Source organism: Odontesthes bonariensis, chromosome 10, assembly GCF_027942865.1.
Source record: "Odontesthes bonariensis isolate fOdoBon6 chromosome 10, fOdoBon6.hap1, whole genome shotgun sequence".
NCBI lineage: Eukaryota > Metazoa > Chordata > Actinopteri > Atheriniformes > Atherinopsidae > Odontesthes > Odontesthes bonariensis.
The window spans coordinates 14,171,998-14,192,865 of NC_134515.1; the positions used below are offsets into that span (position 1 = coordinate 14,171,998).

Genomic DNA, 20,868 nt, shown 5'->3' on the forward strand with positions numbered 1-20,868 from the left:
GGAAGAAAAAGACTTAATATTACTCAAATATCTTACCCTGGCATGTTAGCGGTGAAGTTTAGAGGGTCATCATTGGATAGAGAAACACTGCTTTGTCTAGAAGAGACAAATGTATTTTCACTTGATGTTATGTCTCATGCTTTGTAAAAATCACAGGGCCTTATCCATAAACTAATGTAAAAAAATATGTCCTTAAAAGGTACAAACGGCTGGCTGAAACCATAGAGCAGCAGACACTGAGTGACTGCGACTGCTCCTCAGCAGTAATGGCAGCACTGTCATTACAACACTGGTGGAACACACAAAAAGGTCACTGGATTTGTACGTACGTTGCTTATATTTGTACTTTTTTTTATTTTTACTTAGTAAACCTAGAAAATCTGACAAATCTAATGACTTAAATGTATCTTCTGCCATTTTGGAGCAGAGTACCGTGCCTCTGTGATGACATTGCACAGAAACACATGCATATATGGGTTAAATAGGTATACTTTAGCGAATGTGTTGATCCTAAAAGTAGAATTCACTATATTTCCCTGTTTATGAAGACATTGTTTTTTCCTTGATTCCCTCAATATTTTTCTATATAAAACATAGATTTTCACTAAGATATCTTACCCCACTGCTTCATTGCTGAAGTTTGAAGGTTCATCCTTGGACATGTCACTTGTCATGCTTGGCGATGGAGACGCTGGTCTTTGGTGCCACATTGAGCTTAAACACAAAAAATTGTAAAAGTTTTTCAATTGTATTATTGTAAAGCTGCAATGAAAAAAATACAATATTTATCTTAACATTTCACATAGTCATTCTCCCTCAGTGATTTTCTCCATTTATCGCTGTATTATACATCCAACATTACTAAACGTCTTACCTCAGAGGTTCATTGCTGAAGTTTAAAGGTTCATCCTTGGACATGTCACTTGTCATGCTTGGCGATGGAGACGCTGGTCTTTGGTGCGACATTGAGCTTAAACACAAAAAAATTTAAAAGTTTTTAAATTGTAATATTGTGGAGCTTCAATGAAGAATTTGCAATATTTATTTTAACATTTCACATAGTCATTCTCCCTCAGTGATTTTCTCCATTTCTCGCGGTATTATATATCCAACATTACTAAACGTCTTACCTCAGAGGTTCATTGCTGAAGTTTAAAGGTTCATCCTTGGACATGTCACTTGTCATGCTTGGCAATGGAGACACTGGTCTTTGGTAACACATTGAGCTTAAACACAAAAAATTGTAAAAGTTTTTCAATTGTATTATTGTAAAGCTGCAATGAAAAAAATACAATATTTATCTTAACATTTCACATAGTCATTCTCCCTCAGTGATTTTCTCCATTTCTCGCTGTATTATACATCCAACATTACTAAACGTCTTACCTCAGAGGTTCATTGCTGAGGTCTGAAGGTTCATCTTTGGACATGTCACTTGTCATGCTTGGCGATGGAGACGCTGGTTTTTGGTGCGACATTGAGCTTAAACACAAAATTTTTTAAAAGTTTTTAAATTGTAATATTGTGGAGCTTCAATGAAGAATTTGCAATATTTATTTTAACATTTCACATAGTCATTCTCCCTCAGTGATTTTCTCCATTTCTCACTGTATAATACATCCAACATTACTAAACGTCTTACCTCAGAGGTTCATTGCTGAGGTTTGAAGGTTCATCCTTGGACATGTCACTTGTCATGCTTGGCAATGGAGACACTGGCCTTTGGTAACACATTGAGCTTAAACACAAAAAATTGTAAAAGTTTTTCAACTGTATTATTGTAAAGCTGCAATCAAAAAAATACAATATTTATCTTAACATTTCACATAGTCATTCTCCCTCAGTGATTTTCTCCATTTATCGCTGTATTATACATCCAACATTACTAAACGTCTTACCCCACTGCTTCATTGCTGAAGTTTGAAGGTTCATCCTTGGACATGTCACTTGTCATGCTTGGCGATGTAGACGCTGGTCTTTGGTAACACATTGAGCTTAAACACAAAAAATTGTAAAAGTTTTTCAACTGTATTATTGTAAAGCTGCAATCAAAAAAATACAATATTTATCTTAACATTTCACATAGTCATTCTCCCTCAGTGATTTTCTCCATTTCTCGCGGTATTATACATCCAACATTACTAAACGTCTTACCTCAGAGGTTCATTGCTGAAGTTTGAAGGTTCATCCTTGGACATGTCACTTGTCATGCTTGGCGATGTAGACGCTGGTCTTTGGTGCGACATTGAGCTTCAACACAAAAAAATTTAAAAGTTTTTAAATTGTAATATTGTGGAGCTTCAATGAAGAATTTGCAATATTTATTTTAACATTTCACATAGTCATTCTCCCTCAGTGATTTTCTCCATTTCTCGCTGTATTATACATCCAACATTACTAAACGTCTTACCTCAGAGGTTCATTGCTGAGGTCTGAAGGTTCATCCTTGGACATGTCACTTGTCATGCTTGGCGATGGAGACGCTGGTTTTTGGTGCGACATTGAGCTTAAACACAAAATTTTTTTAAATTTTTTAAATTGTAATATTGTGGAGCTTCAATGAAGAATTTGCAATATTTATTTCAACATTTCACATAGTCATTCTCCCTCAGTGATTTTCTCCATTTCTCGCTGTATAATACATCCAACATTACTAAACGTCTTACCTCAGAGGTTCATTGCTGAAGTTTGAAGGTTCATCCTTGGACATGTCACTTGTCATGCTTGGCGATGTAGACGCTGGTCTTTGGTAACACATTGAGCTTCAACACAAAAAATTGTAAAAGTTTTTCAATTGTATTATTAAAAAGCTTCAATGAAAAAAATACAATATTTATCTTAACATTTCACATAGTCATTCTCCCTCAGTGATTTTCTCCATTTCTCGCGGTATTATACATCCAACATTACTAAACGTCTTACCTCAGAGGTTCATTGCTGAAGTTTGAAGGTTCATCCTTGGACATGTCACTTGTCATGCTTGGCGATGTAGACGCTGGTCTTTGGTAACACATTGAGCTTAAACACAAAAAATTGTAAAAGTTTTTCAACTGTATTATTAAAAAGCTTCAATGAAAAAAATACAATATTTATCTTAACATTTCACATAGTCATTCTCCCTCAGTGATTTTCTCCATTTCTCGCGGTATTATACATCCAACATTACTAAACGTCTTACCTCAGAGGTTCATTGCTGAAGTTTGAAGGTTCATCCTTGGACATGTCACTTGTCATACTTGGCGATGTAGACGCTGGTCTTTGGTAACACATTGAGCTTAAACACAAAAAATTGTAAAAGTTTTTCAACTGTATTATTGTAAAGCTGCAATCAAAAAAATACAATATTTATCTTAACATTTCACATAGTCATTCTCCCTCAGTGATTTTCTCCATTTCTCGCGGTATTATACATCCAACATTACTAAACGTCTTACCTCAGAGGTTCATTGCTGAGGTTTGAAGGTTCATCCTTGGACATGTCACTTGTCATGCTTGGCAATGGAGACACTGGTCTTTGGTAACACATTGAGCTTAAACACAAAAAATTGTAAAAGTTTTTCAACTGTATTATTGTAAAGCTGCAATCAAAAAAATACAATATTTATCTTAACATTTCACATAGTCATTCTCCCTCAGTGATTTTCTCCATTTCTCGCGGTATTATACATCCAACATTACTAAACGTCTTACCTCAGAGGTTCATTGCTGAAGTTTGAAGGTTCATCTTTGGACATGTCACTTGTCATGCTTGGCGATGTAGACGCTGGTCTTTGGTGCGACATTGAGCTTCAACACAAAAAAATTTAAAAGTTTTTAAATTGTAATATTGTGGAGCTTCAATGAAGAATTTGCAATATTTATTTTAACATTTCACATAGTCATTCTCCCTCAGTGATTTTCTCCATTTCTCGCGGTATTATACATCCAACATTACTAAACGTCTTACCTCAGAGGTTCATTGCTGAAGTTTGAAGGTTCATTCTTGGACATGTCACTTGTCATGCTTGGCGATGTAGACGCTGGTCTTTGGTGCGACATTGAGCTTCAACACAAAAAATTGTAAAAGTTTTTCAATAGTATTATTGTAAAGCTGCAATGAAAAAAATACAATATTTATCTTAACATTTCACATAGTCATTCTCCCTCAGTGATTTTCTCCATTTCTCGCTGTATTACATCCAACATTACTAAACGTGTTACCTCAGAGGTTCATTGCTGAAGTTTGAAGGTTCATCCTTGGACATGTCACTTGTCATGCTTGGCGATGGAGACGCTGGTCTTTGGTGCCTCGTTGAGCTTCAACACAAAAAATTGTAAAAAGGTTTTCTTAAAAAAAACTAAAATTTTTTCAAAGCTTTTAAATTGTAATATTGATGTGCTCCAAGGAATGACAATTGCCTTCTACCCCAATTGTAACCTCCTTTTTATCAGGTAAGTATGACTACAACGAACAAAATAGTATATACTCAAACAGACCAGTACCAGAATATCTAGGATTCCGCTGTTAGAGTCCATGGAGTGAATGCCAATATTGAGACACACACACACAGTTTAGTTTGCAAATAACATCTATTTATATATTTTCTCCCAAAACAGAAACATGGCTATAAGCATTCAATGCAGAACAATGAAAATAAGAAAATAACAAAGGAAAAAACAATGAACAGCGCACATAAAAAACAAAATGTATCCTCTGTTGTTTTGGGTTGAGTCTTCATTTATGAGCTTAGTGTCAGCTCAAGTGTTCGTTGGGGCCCTTTAATTTGAGTGAGTATCCATATATCCAGAGCTGGCCCAAGGCATAAGCAAACTAAGCGTCTGTTTGGGGTCCCGTGGCCACTAGGGGGCCCCCATGAGAAATTAACAAAAAAAAAAAAAACATTTTTGCATGTATGAGTGATGATTTCTATCTGATAAAAAAGATATATTATTGTATAGAAAAACAATTTTATGTCAATGGAGTGTTGTTGCTGATGATATAGGCCTAGTGAAAATCCTTTGAGGACTGTAGGGGACAAAGACAACGGTGCAAAAAGTGCTTTTTATGTGCCTTGTGGAGCCCATAGCTTAAATCTAGTGGTTTCTGATGCTGCTAAAGTGTCCATGGATGCCACTGGCTTCTTTGGAAATGTGGAAAATGCCTATGAGATGCCTGGTGAGCCACAATCTGATGCCATGAAGAGGCTGGACCTTTTTTTAATGCCGTGGTTGACTGTACCATCCAGTCTTTGGAGGACTGCTTTTAGTCCCTAGGGGAGATTCAGAAGCATTTTTAGACTGAAACATCCCATAGTTTTCCCCTCTTTTAATTTCTAAAATGATATTATGTACAGGTGACGTTATTGCGGTCATTAACTTGTGTTTCCCTGTTCCATCAGGTACCCTTTGAATGGTGTTTGTTTTGTTGTCCCCTCTTTTCTGTCTTGTCAAACCCCAGCTGGTCGAGGCGGATGGCCACCCTTCCTGAGTCTGGTTCTGCCAGAGGTTTCTTCCTGTTAAAAAGGAGTCGTTCCTTTCCACAGTCGCCTCAGGCACGCTCAGGACGGGAGATTGGACTGAAGACAAGTTTCGGTGCAATCTGTTGGTTTCCTTAGCTCGGAAATTGTTTTTGAATTGGCTAATTTCCATTCAGACATCTTGTAGAATACTTTCTTTTTTTTTAATTCACTCTAAGTTCAATCATCAAATAGAAATCAAAATAGGCTAAAAATATTTTCCAGTACAACTTTACAATACTTAGCATGTATTAGTTTTCCTAGAAGAAGCAGATTGAAATACCATTTGACTTACTTGCCAGCTGTTGTATCCTCGTCCTCAGACATGCTGGTTTTAGGAGTTGTTTCAGATGTTTTCTGCTCTTCAGTAAGACCATGCTGTGATTTTATCTTGTTGATATTTGTGACATAAAGTCACATCCTTGGAAGTAGGCTTGAAACAGACTTACTGTATCCATGTCAAGATTCAAGTTCAAATATAACTTTTCTGATGAATATTCTCTGAAATGTATTCAGTTCTGCTGACTAACAGAAGGATTACCTCTGTTCTGACAAAGTCTATCACTAGACATCTTAAGGAAGTAAACTGAGTAGTTAATGTTTAACATCAACATGACTGTAATATGAGGACCTTGGCCTTGTTATCCAAATTGCTGTCATTTCCTGCATTAAAATTTTGTGCACACATTCATGGATCTGCCAGACTTTATCATGTGACCCCTTTGTGACCCTATCAACAATTTGGCATTTTTCTTTTGTACAGAAATACCTCCCTATAACCATTGAATAGATTACCATTAAAAGCTTGGTAATCAGGCACTCTGACACACACCTTTTCTATTAACATTAATATCAACATGTTCTAACTAGTGTTATGACGGTGATTATTTGGCTGAAAAAATTGTTGCAACAGAGAGTGTTAATCATAGGGAAATGCAATCAAAGACAAGGATAATGATCAAACTTAGTCATTTATTTACTGTTCATCAAATACTGTGGAACACAAACCAAAATCAAATGTCTGTGCGAGGCAAAAGTTTGTCAGCTCCTAGAATTAGCCGTCAAATTTAAGATGGAATTGAATGAAGGTATTTTTATTAAATTAGACCAGGTTCATGTGAGTGCGGGTGCCCTGTTTTATCTAAAAAGGCACATACCCATTGGCCTAAAAACATTAACCCTTGCCTTATATTCCTTTAACAGCATATGCATCCCCTGTCTGTTAATGATCCTGTAAAATAAAGCAGGTAAACAAAACAAAAAAACAGGGAGAATACAAACAGTTTGAATTTGATCTTTTTTTTCCCCAAGATGAAGTTAGATTCATACTTTGTAATCTTGTGGGTTCAAAATACTATTTCACAAGATATAATTTAATTCCTTTTTTTGATTTCTTTGAACGCTAGTCTCTTGTATATACATAGTCATTACAAGAGACCAGCCACTGTTAACCTAAATATAACCTGGCTTCTTTAAATACAACCAGATCCTCTATATGTCTGATTTGTGAATCATTTAGATGCTCTTTAAAACACCAAAATGTTATGCTTTAAAAGTTAGAACAGGTACCAGTGGTGTTTGCTTGGATAATGAATACTTCCCACTTTGATGGCATGACATTTTTTTTCTTGTGGGACCTTTGACATTTGTGCTTATTAGTAGCTAAAAATGGATGCATCATCACACATGATGCCTTTTCTTTTCTATATACACCACCTCTTTGTTCTCAGTCACACACATAACTTTTCAAATCACTGCTATGCAGATGATACCCAACTGTACTCATAATTCCCACAAGATGACCCCACGATTCCAGCATGAATCTCAGCTTGCCTCTCTGACATCTTCACATGGATGAAGGAACTTATCCTCTTCAAGCTGCACAGTGGTAGCACCGTTGCCTCACAGCAAGAGGGAATCCCGGCTGGGGCCTTCCTGTGTGGAGTTTACATGTTCTCCCTGTGTATGTATGCGTGGGTTCTCTCTGGGTACTACGGCTTCGTCCCACCATCCAAAAAACATGCCTATCAGGTTAACTGGTGACTTTAAATTGACCCTAGGAGTGTGTGGGGGTGTGGATGGTTGTTTGTCTCATTTGTCTCTATGTAACAACATGAGAAAAAAAAATCAGGCTGTGACTGACTCAGAATGTCACCTGGCTCTTGGTAGAGGCCATGGTTATCTCCCACTTCAACTACTGTAATACTGTTCTAGTAGGTCTCCCTACCTGCACAGTTAAACTCCTACAAATGTTTTAGAACACAGCAGCACATCTGGTTTTTGATCAACCAAAAGGGACATATTTGACTCTATTGTCACTCCATTACAAATTTAATTAAACTGGCAACCCATGGCTGCCAGAAAAAAAATCAAGTCAATAATGCTTGACGACTGTTGGGTTTCCACCAAGCAATATCAACTCAGTCATACAAGCTACATGCGACTTCTTTTGCGTAAAAGCATCCGCTAAATATTTGATTCTAAATCTAAAAGCATGTTCCTTCTAAGCTCACTTTGTTGTGTGAGCAGAAGTTGTTGTCTGAATAATGTAGAAAAAGTCAAATATAGAGAATGTTAGAGAGACAAGACAAAGCAAATTCCCTGGAGACATAAACCTTACATTGGCATTTTGCCGTGATGAAAACAGAGATCACAAATGTATCAAAAGTTCTTGCGAAATTCAATGATTGGTCACCAAGAATACAGATGTAAGAAGAGAAGAACCATTGCTGATGAATAGCCTGGATGATGTCTAAAAGAGCATTAGGAAGGTGAAACGGAGAACAATGTAAATGAAGGAGTCATTCAGCATATTTCACCACTTGCTATTACATACACTGTATGCATACTGCTTCTGATTTAGTATGAAGAATTAAACCATTAAACTAACCGTACTGATAATGTGTAACATCCTCTGGTCCCTTAACTGGATTTTCAAGGATAAATATTTACAATGAAGAAGATCAACATCTGTCTAAAAGTTGGAAGGAGCCAGATTAAACAGTTTTAACTGAGTGCAAATGTAGGGAAGGTGTGTATCATTCCTTTGGTATTCATGACCCTTTGAAGCATAACAAAGTTGAATGTTGTTTTGTTTGTTTGTTTTCTCCACCACTGATATAGAGCACTGTATGCTACCTTTTGGCTGCAGTCATAGTACACTAGGTGGTTCTGAATATGGCCATGTCTTTGGATGGAATATGTGACAAATCTCCCGATACAGTAAGTTCTGTTTGATGTCCGAATTAACTGCATTTGGGTGTCTCTTTAACGTCATATAACTTCGGTCACTTTGGTAGCAGTAATATGATTAATCAGAAACAAGGGTTAGATTGCACTTTCTGTAACATTAAGATCATTTTCATTAGGCACTAGAAGAAGACTAGAAGTCAGATGATGAATCACTTTGGTCCAAGAAAATTAAATTAAAGTACATTTTTGGATGTCCTTGATGATCTGATGATTATTTATCTTGTGTCAATACTAAAAAATACCTTGCCTGTATTATGCAAGACTTCCAGTGTCTCAAAAACAGCCTCCACTTGACCTCAGGGAGGACCTATTTAAAAAAGCAGAGTATATTGAAATGACCTTCAGATTGACTGTCAACATTATGACATATGGTTTCTGATTAACCATATTGCTGCAATCAACGTGACGGTTGTCTCATTCCACCCAAGGATAGCTTAATTTTGGCAGGACACATGCACTGTAACCCATATTTTTATTGCTCCCTTTATTGATTCCTGCTGTTATCTTTTAAAAATATTCCTCCTACCTTCCATGTGTGGGAAAGGTGGAATATACTTCACAGATTATATGAGTATTTGTTTGTACAGCATACAATTTAGCTTTTCATGGCAATCATTTTGCATGTTTTTTTCCAAGTAAAGTTAACTCATTGGATGTTACGGTACAAAAAACATGATTTAACAAAGTGACAAATGAGGTGGTATAAAAAAATGTACACAATCCAGGTCAGATCAGTTCTGAGTCCTTCCCACTGTAGAAATAATGTAACCTACAGCATAAACTATTGTCCTTTCAGAATAGAATAGAAAAATACTTTATTCACAAGAAGTCCCAACACAAGAATGAACTCTCCGATTTTATCTGTATGCCCTCTTTTTTGTGTACATAACAGTATGAATCCACCAATTACTTAAAAAATAAATGACTAAATTAAATAAGCAGACTTCTTACTGTTGGTAGCAGGCAGCACCAATACTATAATGCATAGAGTAAAAAGAGAGTAGGGGTATATCTCTTATGGTTGAATAGAATAAAATAAGTAAAAACAGAAAACATTTCTTGTTGAGTGCAAGGAATGTTGAGGTAAAATTCTGAACATTTTCAGGCATTACAGGGTTAGGGTAAGCCATTATGAATCAATTACAGAATTAAATACTTTTGTACTTAACTTTCCTTGAAAGAAAAGTTTATTAGAATTAATTTTCTGAAAATGGGGACACAAATAAAGTAAATGTATCCAATTAACAAAGAGACAAAAAGGTGGACTACAGCCACTGCTGTATTTGGGTCAAAATCATGGAGCCAAAAGCTGAGTAAGATATGCTTGTACAGTGCATGCCCAAGCACTCCACTAAGATACAGTCTGCCAACCTTTTTGAGTAATGAATTTCATCCCATTTGATGCAAGTAATTACTCAAAAAGGGTTGGCAGGCTGTATCTTAGCATTGTGTGTGGATTTATAAGAAAACTCTCCTACTTCGTCATCTTGATTGCATGTCTGAAACGGCATACCTTCATCCTGTGTCTCTTTACAGTTTGTCTGGTAAACCACATGACGATTAGTGGATCACTGGCCCCTGTGCTATAATCTGTGGGACGGAGCAGCTCTGAAAGGGCACTTGTGGATAATTGTTCGGGTCGTGTTTAGCCGCACACTGTGCGATAGCACTCCTGCCTTTCCACTTTTTCTCCGTTTGTTCGTGTTTGCAAGTGTGTGTCGTGTAGCGGGTGTTCCCAGGTGGCTGAAAGGGATTTGGGTGTCTAAATGTTTCCAGTGGAAGAATTTAACCTTTGGCCTCTAAAGGAAAGTGCTCTGCATTCATCAGTAAGAAAGTGGACAAAACCTCATGCACACTTACAGTCATGAGCAAACACGCTAATAAGCACATATGGGAATACATACACTTAGTTAGGAGGTTGCCATGATGATTCATGAGGACATAGTGCATTTCATTCCCCTTGAGGGAAGATCTTTGACCCCTGCAGTTGCAACAAGCAGTTTAGTTCTAGTCGATCACATCCGTACTGTCGTCTGTGAGTTCTCTGCTTTCACCTCACTCTCATCCTCCCCTCTTCACCTCCCTCTCACCTTAGTCTTTGTCTCCTTCGTGGTGTTTTTGCTCCAGTCGCTACGCCGTCTCAGAGAATACACACACAAAACCAAGAGTTACGTGTTACGTTAAATGTTTCTTCTTATGTCATGTAAAAGTTTTCACCTCATTTTTTATCTTTCATCCTCTCACAATCATTGTGAAATAACGTCACCCCTGTGGCGGTGGAAGACAGAAGAGGGCCCGAATGCAGACGGCAAACCAGAGGCTTATTTAAAACTGAAACCGAAGACACAGCAGAAAAACATACACTAAACTGTGAAAACAACAACCAAAAAATAATAACTTACAGAACAAAACAGATAAAACTAGACAGGCGGAGGACAGAACTACAGAGAATAACAAAGTAGAGCAGAACGGGAAGGATCTGACAATAACTGAGGCAAACTGGAGAACTGATGAGTAAGACTGCAGCTGTGACAGATTGACAACAAGTGAGTGTGGAGCAGACCAGAAACTGAACTGAGACTACATCAATTAAAAATACAGATAGCTATGAAACAACAGCAAGAATAACAACAAAGGCAAACCATAAGAGGGGCTATAAACAAAAAGGCAAATGAAGAATAGACGAACACAAACAAAGAATAAATCCTGATTCAAACCATCCATCCATCCACTTTCTATACCCGCTTAATCCGTCGGGGATTAGCTGGAGCCTATCCCAGCGGTCATCGGGCTAATTCAAACCAATAACTCAAAATACTAAGAACACACCCAGAACAAGTTTGTGATTTACCTTATAGCATCAGCTTTAGTTTGACTAAAAGCTAGCAGTTGCTGTTTCAGAGCTCTGATGTGATAGATGTTCTGCTCTTCAAAGAGGACAGACTGCAAGCTAAGCACAGCTGCACTGAATGTTTGAAGTTAAGCTCTTCACAGTGTCAGACACAAGTTGTCACCCTGGAACAATTCACAGTTAAATGTGATATTTTTGTACTTTCCACTAACATTATCAGGATTCCATCTAAGAGTTATAGATGCTGTCATCTCTGCCATCTCATTAGCTGAGCTACAGCTAAAGACAATCCTGAAGACAATCCCAGCTGCCATTGGGCGAGATGCAGAGTACGACTCGGACAGGTCGTCAGACCATCGCAGGGCCAACACAGAGACAAGAGACCAACCACCACTGAATCACCAATTAACCTAACATATATGTGATTGTGTCCATCTTTGTTAGTGAAAACTCCCAAAATTTAACAGTAAGACAGTCCTTATTCAAAAAACTCATTCCTCATCGTTATTTGACACACACATCATCCAGGCATAATCCTTCCTGGTGATATCCTTCATAATCCTCATCAGTTAGGTCCTAATACTCAATTTTTCCAGCCCAAGACTGTCTCATGTCTCAATCTACAATAAACATGAACAGTTGACACATAGCTGAAGTGTTTAGAGTGGAGAGCGAGAGAAAAGCAAAAGATTAAAGAAAGAACACACAACAGAGAAAACACCCTGCATTGACCAAGCTTGTCTTCCAAAAGAATTTCCAATTCTCTTGTTTGTATTTTTACTCTTATGCTTATAACGCATCTCACCTTTATGGCTCCAGCTGGTCTAAATGACGTTTAATAAAATGCAGACAATTGATGAAATAATTCGTCTTTACTTAGGCTTAATACTCCCAAAACAAAGCCCGAAAAATGTAAGAATTCTCACATGCTCATGCTCATTCTCCACCTCTGGACACATTTTTTGTGGTACAAGTAGATGCATCACTCAAACATGTGTTCATGCTCTCATGCATGAAACATACACTCACTCTGTTGTTTTCTCAAACTACTGACTCACTGTCAACACCAACCTTTACTCAGCACTCCAATGTTGAGAGGAAAAGTCATTTATCTGTGCAGGAAGAGAATTCCACTTATTTTCTTACAAAACAGTGCAATCATCACATACTCTTAAAATCTGAATTGCATTTTCATGCAACATTTTCATTGTTTGCAGTTAGACTGCGTTCAGCATATGTAATTATTTCACGTTGCGTCTCGTGAAAACACGTTGTAGCAGCGGATGAGATAGATGAGAGAGGACCAGGCGGAGTGTGAGCCTCCAGCTTCATCATGTGAAGTGACGACTGAGTTGAAAGTTCTTTTTGTTGTGAGGTGACCGGCCCACTTTTTGCCAAGTGGAGGTGTGAAAAATAGCTGACCTCGCTACTTAACACTAATGAACTCATCCATTACAGTCTTGTGAAAACATAGCCTAAGTGGAAGAGCATTAGCATCAGAGGTCTGTTAGCATGTGTGTATGTGGGTCTGACCAGCAACTGATTGTCAGAATGATGGATGAGTGTTTGCATGTGTGCGTGTTTTTGTGTGCGCATGTGGAAGCCTGCACACCTGTGCGTGGAGGTTAAGTGTGTGTGTGGTTTGTGAGTTAAGGTAAGCTGCGTGGCACATAGATGAATGTGACCGTATTTATCCAGTTGTTTCCTCTGCTAATAAATCAGACAATAGAGTAGGGGTGTCCTGCACAAGATCAGCTCACACATACACACACGCACATGTCTACATTTACTCAAGTAGTGCTGTGAGGAAAAGCACTGGATACATTTAAATGTCAAATAAAAGTTGGAAAGAATTACATGAAAATCCCTGCTTAGAAAAATCTTCTGCATCAACTAAAATTGATTTTGTTTTGGAATCTGAAAGAAAAAGTCCATTCCAGGACATGGTGTCAAAGTGAACTACACTTTTATTTCTGAAAAATGTTTGAAAGATTAAAAAAATTGAGCAAAATTGGAAATTAAGTGTGAGTGCAGATAACAGCATTAGAATAAGTACATGACTGACAACAGTGCACTCACAAATAGATGAAAAGAATGGATGGAAACCACTGATTAACAGATCGCGCTGCATTTTTCCCCTCAGTTCATCACATTTCTCACACAACTCCAATTTTCTATAATAATTTCCAGAAAGCTCTCTGTGTATGTGGGAAACGTTCACCATTCATATGCTTCATTCTTCTCATGTTGTCTTTCACCCTTTGTCCCCCATCATCGCCCTGAATCTCCTGTGTGTGTGTGTGTGTGTGTGTGTGTGTGTGTGTGTGTGTGTGTGTGTGTGTGTGTGTGTGTGTGTGTGTGTGTGTGTGTGTATGTGTGTGTGTGTGTGTGTGTGTGTGTGTGTGTGTGCGTGTGTGTGTGTAATACCATACAATCACTGCTGCAGCTGTGGGCGTCATCAATTAAAATAAATCAGTTTAAAGACACATGGAGCAGATTGGCTGCAAATCTAACATCTCTGCAATCCTGCTGCTGTGTTAAATGTAATCACAACTGACTGTAAAAATTAGGGTAAAAACCACAAAACAGAATTCAGCTATTCGAAAGACAAAAACATTTGTTTTGAAACTTTAGATATGACTTTAACAGGAGGAATATTTCTGTGCTCTTTTTGGTATTTTTGGTATGATGTTTATGTTCCTATCCATCATGCAGTACAATCAGGAAGCTGTCCATTGGTCCGAAATCCATTCAGCTACAAGAATAATCTGTAGCAAACATACAGAAAGTCATCCAGGAAGTGTAACAGAAGTGTAAAGATGCTGCAAAGTTGGACATGTGGTGATTTAAATTGTTAAATTGTTAAACTTCTGCGGTTGTGAGACATCTATGTTTGCTGTTGTTTGAGCAGCAAGTCAGAAATATGCACATTCATGAAGACAAGGAGAGTGTGTGGTTCATGTATTTTGATTTTCATCTTTTTGTCAGCAGGATTACTCCAGATCTTGAGTATGGATTTACATGAAGACTTTAGCAGTGCTTCTTTGTGTTCATTGGTTCATGTGTGTGTAGTAAAAGAATGTGAATTCCTGATTACTGGTAGCCTGGCTGACGCGTCCACAATCTCGATGAGATGGTGGTCTGGGAACTAGGTGTGCATTTTCTCGTATTTGAGGCGTGGTTTACGAATGCCTAGAGCCGTTTATTGGGCGCTACGAATATCTATCAAATGGCGTCTGGTTCTTCCCATGCTGCTTTGCGCACGATTCATAGCCAATTGTATCACTTATACCAGATGACGACAGAAATTCGACTAGGAAGAAGAAGAAAAAAAGTAAAATAAAAGTAAACTTGCGCTCTAAGCTACTTAAAACACTTTCTAAGGCTGCATCGAACGGTAACGTTGTGTCCTCTGCCATGTTTGATTTACACTCTACAAGCTTCGGTGTCGCGCATAGACGTCGTCATCGCCTTGCTGACCCCCCCCCCCCCCCCCCCCCCCTCCCGTTCTGTGATTGGTTCCCAAACTCAGGCAAAAATAAGGGCGGTGGTTTCCAGGCTTTGCAGTGAGAATTGCGCGCAAAGCAGCATGGGAATTCCCAGGCTAGATTACTGGGGCAAATTAAGAGATTTATGCGTTCAGAGAGAAAACTTTTAAGAAATTAAGAAAAAAGGAGAAGATGCTGGATGGACAAAGATATGATGAAGGCAAAAGAACCTTTGATTATTTTTTTCACCTGGAAAAAATGATTGAATTCACTGTGCATTTTATAGTCAGCTAAATATAATAAATGCAAACAAATAGTCATTTATGATGATGAAAATACACGTAATCAGTGCTCTCCTTTCTATTTCTCCTCTTATTGAAATCTGATACCTCTGTCTGGATCTGCCATCAGAGGTACAACCGCGTGTTGTCTGAACTGTTGACCTTAGACCTTCAGCCTGGGGTCATGGCTGTCAGGAGCAACAGCAGCAGAACACCAGTGTGGTTACAAGTTGTTTCAAAGATGAGCAGTCAGTAAGACGGAGAGTTGTTTCTTTTTAATTCATTAGTCTACCCCACAGGGATTTCTGAGAGTCTCCAGAGGTCAAACAGGTCCCTAGCAAAGTAAGGAGAGGCATATTCTCACAGTTTGTATGATAATGAGAAAGTAGAGCAGGCAGATGCAACATGTTCAATAAACGATTTTTTTTAACCATTAAATTGTCTCTGCTGCCCTCTAAAGGTTGAAAGGGGGAACAACATTTCAAAATGTAAAGGAATCAATGACAGCTCTTTCAGAGTGGATAAAACAATGAGTGCATCCTTGTTTGAATACAGTTCTGGGTTACGTTTTCCAACAAAAGGCAGGCAGGCATTCTACCTTACATGTTTTTATCCACTATGGTGGAAAACAAGCACTTAGTGACAGTTCATTTCTGAAAGTGATGTCCTTAAGAAATAAGGGGGAATTGAGACAAGGCTGAGTTATGCCAAATGACAAAGGACTCAAATGAATATCCGTGGCTACAGGTCTTATGGACGAATACTTAAAGAAATGGTAAGAAAGCTTGTCTGAGAGGCTTCAGACACTAACACTAAAAAGTCATTCTAAATGTACCTGTACTGTTGTCCCACACCTGTAAAGCATCAGGTACTATTACATTACATGGAGTTCCACTAGCAGCAATAATAAAAATTTAAAAAAAAAAACAAGACACAAGCCACTAAGGGATGCTGATACTGGTGGAGCTGCCAGTAGGAAACTTCTACCTGAGGCTGAAGTACTTAACTCTGATGAAGCCAAAGAAAGACCTGAATCCCAGACCGAAGAAGAGCAGAATCATATATATATATATATATATATATATATATATATATATATATATATATATATATATATATATGTATATATATATATATATATATGTATACTCCAAGGTTTTTGGAAAAGTTGGCAACCCTGAAACATGGAGTGACACAATGTAAATTCAGCCCTGTATATACTCATATAAAGCAGTGTTTGAAACTCAGTGTTGCTCTCTGGTGGCAACCCACTGTTGTCTATAAATCGGAGTATGTTTATTTTTTGTTTTGTGAATAATGGATTAGCATGAAAACAAAATAAACAGAGCTGAGTGGTCTTTGAAATCTGAAAGATCTGCTATCAATTTGCAAAGCTCTGTAATTATTCTGTAATTGATTAAAATAATCATTTTCAATCACTAATAATCATACAACCAGCGGGTCTACTTTCTCTGAGTAAGGAATATTTCAAGACGAATTTCCATTGTTTGCCAAACCAACAGAGAGCCCACGGCTCGTTTAATCTGAAAATCATTGAGCGGAACTAGTAGTTACGAACTTCCGGAGACAAACACCGCTGTTTCTGAACTATGAGGCAGAATGAACAGCTGGAACAGTGGACAGGCTGACCACGTTGTTCAGTTCAAAGTGTAAGTACAACAAATGATAATTGGCACACACGCCAATGTGTTTCATTCACCACGTCATGACATTAAATAACCGCGTTGTGGAAACGATTTTTAAGCTAACTTTGCATCTGGCTGGCTGGGTAACGCGTAGTAGCATCGCCAGTTACCTTTTGTTTTGAAAGCGTCAGGGTTATTCTTTCCAGTATTATTTGTTAATTTCACATCTCACGTTTGGTGGTTTTATTAATCCTGCTGCTCGTTTAACTCAATTCAGACGTTTACTTCAACGACAGGGATGTTGCAGTAATAACTAACTAACCAGTCATTTCTGACATTTCTTTTCCTTTTTCCCCCCTCTCATTGTCATTCTCACTGTGCAGGACACATTGAGCTTCAAGAGATCTTCCTTTTCCCAGAATGTCTCTGATTTTTTTATACAACATTATGGAAACCCCCTACAATATGTCACAGCAGCTTCAGAGCTGGCTGCTTGGCTGTCAGGTGGCGTTGTCCTTCAGCTTCAATGGAGAGCCACCACGTCAACGGGAACAGCATGAGTGACCTGACCGAGTTTGAAAGATGCCAGATAGTTGCTGCACGGCTGTCAGGTGCATCCGTCACAAAGACTGCGCAGCTGTTCAATGTGGCAAGGGGGACAGTATCAAGGGTCATGACTGTTTACATCAAACAAGGACGAACAGCATCTGCAAAGAAGAACAGCGGCCGCAAGTCAAAGCTCACTGAGGAGGATCGACAGACACTTCTCAGGATAGTTGATGAACACCCCGAGTATACAGCCTCAAAAATAACCACAGAGCTGAACAGACTCCTGTCTTGCTGTGTCTCGGTGAAGACTATAAGGCGAGAGCTGCACAAAGCTGGTATTTTCAGAGGAGCACCCAGTAGAAAACCAGAGGCAGGGGCTGATACACAAAAGCCATATGGAGCGAACGCTAATCCTGACAAGGAGTATGATGTTCAAAATCCCAGTGAAGATATTACGCAACCTGAAATGCGAGCAGTTGGTTTACAAAAGTCTGCGGGAGGTGAAGCAGCATTTAAGGCTCAGGCTGCAGGCCAAAGGAACGTTTCAGAAAAGTCTGAACCGAGAATACAGTCAGAAGTATCTGAGTATAGCTCTCAAACGCTTGGTGAAGGCTGGACGAGACGGGAGAGGAGGATCCCGTTTTAAAGAAACATCATGACAAAAAAACAGAAATGGAACTCCAGTGTAGTTATAAGGAATAAAGCTGTTGTTATATTCACACTGTCTAATACATCTAGACTTAAGGATGTTAAGGGAATCCGCATCATGCCTTCACTACATAAAGTCACCACATGTTACTGTACTCATTCGTACCAGGAACTGCTGTGAAGCGACGTTGCTAGAGACGGCATGCAGAGAATTACTGTTGGGAATTTCTGTTTATATTTTCCAGATGCTGAAGTCCTAGCTGATTGAATACATTAGTGTACATTAGTGTTTGTACCGCATGAAAAGAAAAATTGCACTTAAAAATATAAAAGTTGTCACTTTTCTTTTGTTAAAGTCAAAGTTACTCCTATCCATCAACATTGGTTGTGTTTCTGGTAGGTTATTTCGCAGTTGTGCACCTTTCAAGATTGTTTGATAATGACAAAAATACAATAGCACCATTCATCCTCCACAACACTGCAATGTTTAATGTAAGTTACACCTTTCTAAACAATTGTTCTCAAATATCCTCATTAAAATCTGTTAAGTTTAAGATAAATAAACAAATGTAATACACATTAGTGCATATTAGTTTCAATAACACATCACAATCCTGTATCCTGGTGTAATGTAAGCAAATTTTTTTATACATTTTTATTGACAGGTTTTCTTAAAGGGCTAGTTTGCCTCTTTTGACATGAAGCTGTATGACATCCCATATTGCCACCTGCCGATAGCTGCGCCTGTTAAGGTGTTTGCTGCTCGGAAGCAGGGGACTGCTCGGTCTGCACGCAGTGATACAAAGGGGGAGAAAATAGCACCAAGCAATTGTGAGGTCTGACCTTTTTCCTGCACAACGATTGTGTGATGCAAATGTATTACTCTTTTGGACACATATTGTTTTGAGAAGCAAAACGCTTTATTTTTGCAACCCCAGCCAACTACCGGACTACCTTCGCCAACGCCAAAACGAGGCCGGAACTCGGCTCACTGGACGCAGCAGGGGGTAAGTCAAATTTCATTAATGATATTGCTAATATGGGATGTCATAGAGCTTCATGTCAAAAGAGGCGAACTATCCCTTTAAGGGCTGCGCCTGCGCAATACAAAGACGCATCGACAGACCCGGAAGCGTTACGTCAAGCGTAAACACCACAAACACAGCTGTGAAAGCTGTGCTTCACTTTCTGAAAGATGGTGTACGTGTCGAACGGTGAGTGGTTTATCCTATCTTTACAACTATATGTCTCAAACAAATTAATGAATATATAGCCTCCAAGTGGATACAGCACTATATTTAGAAAATTTTAAAAAAATGTAATGGCAGAGGAGGATTGGGCTTATTTTTAGCAAATTAGCTTTTTTGTTAGCTTAGCCTGGCTGAGTCCGTGGAGCAAGAAGGACTCGAATTAATATTATGTAATAAACATTGAGCAAACAAAACATTCAGGCTCAGATTTAGTTTAAACGATCGTCTTTTTGACGATGAGACTAAAATGTAAACCCGAAGCTGCGTTTGGAAACGAGCCATGATGTGTTGTTTCACATATGTAGCCTGATCCTTTTTACATGTGTGCACTGAATGTCACTTTTAGAGGAGCAAAGTTGAATAAACTGCTAACTGGTGGTCTCAAAGAGGAAAGTTCACAAAGTTTTAATGTTGTTCATTTCCACCATTCACTCCCTGCTGTCTGACATTAACTCTCTATGCGTCTGTCAGGTCAGGTCCTGGACAGTAGGGCACAGTCACCATGGCGACTGTCCTTACTGATTGATCTTTTCTGGGGAGCAGTGGAGTTTATCGGCCTCTTGTAAGTTGAGGACCACCTTTTGCTCTAGAATGGATCCGTGTGTGTGTTTTGTAAGGTGAACAATTTTCACTGGGTGAACAATTTTCTCGTTTGTTAATTATTTCGCATTGTACCATGCTCAGTCTTCAGTGACAGCTTTGATCTTCAGCAGTTATGTTTACGGCAATCTCAATTTAAGGCAGATTAGAGTGTCTTTTGATGTATAGATATTGTGTTTGAGAATGAAAGGAAATTGTTTTTGTTTAATCACAACACTGATATTCACACTGATCTTCTTTGTACAGTTTTAAGACAATAATTCACCCTGATATGTCAAAGGATGGAACCAGTGCTTCATCACGCTTCAGTGACGGCAGAGGGTAAGTCCCAGTCATTTTGCTACTGTCAAAAGCACAACAGGTACATGTCCAATAGGGCCTCCTATTTTAAACATTAAAGCCATCCTAATTTGATATACATGTCACCGGTAAGAGGCATTTTAGTGTTTTTAACTTTAACTGCACAGGGGGATAAAAAGTGTATACTGTGTTATCGGTCTTACTGCTAACTAATTAAAACATTATTCACAACCAAAAGAATTGTTGAATTTCAACAGAGAACTGCAGAGTAGCCAACTTGTGCATCTGTGTGTGAATTTGCCCCATATATATACCATTGATCCTTCTCACCATTGTTCTTTCTATCGCTACTTTTGTAGTCCTCCAGGTCCCCCTGGTGGCAGGAGGCGAATGGGAAGAATAACCCATGGTGCAGGTCCTAACGCTCCACCAATGGGTGGAGGAGGATGAGGAAGGTGAGGAATAGTTTTTCCTTAAACCGTAGTCATATCAACCACTTTTGATTTAT

General features: G+C 38.5%; 1 protein-coding gene across 1 annotated transcript; it reads left to right on the forward strand.

The window, feature by feature from the left end:
• Positions 1 to 19,317: 19,317 nt before the first annotated feature.
• On the forward strand, positions 19,318 to 20,819 carry selenok (selenoprotein K). The gene is made up of 4 exons (XM_075476354.1): positions 19,318 to 19,424; positions 19,932 to 20,022; positions 20,307 to 20,381; positions 20,720 to 20,819. Exons 1-4 carry the CDS (start codon positions 19,406 to 19,408, stop codon positions 20,817 to 20,819), a joined length of 285 nt encoding a protein of 94 aa, XP_075332469.1. The 5' UTR covers positions 19,318 to 19,405.
• The last annotated feature ends 49 nt before the right edge of the window (positions 20,820 to 20,868 follow it).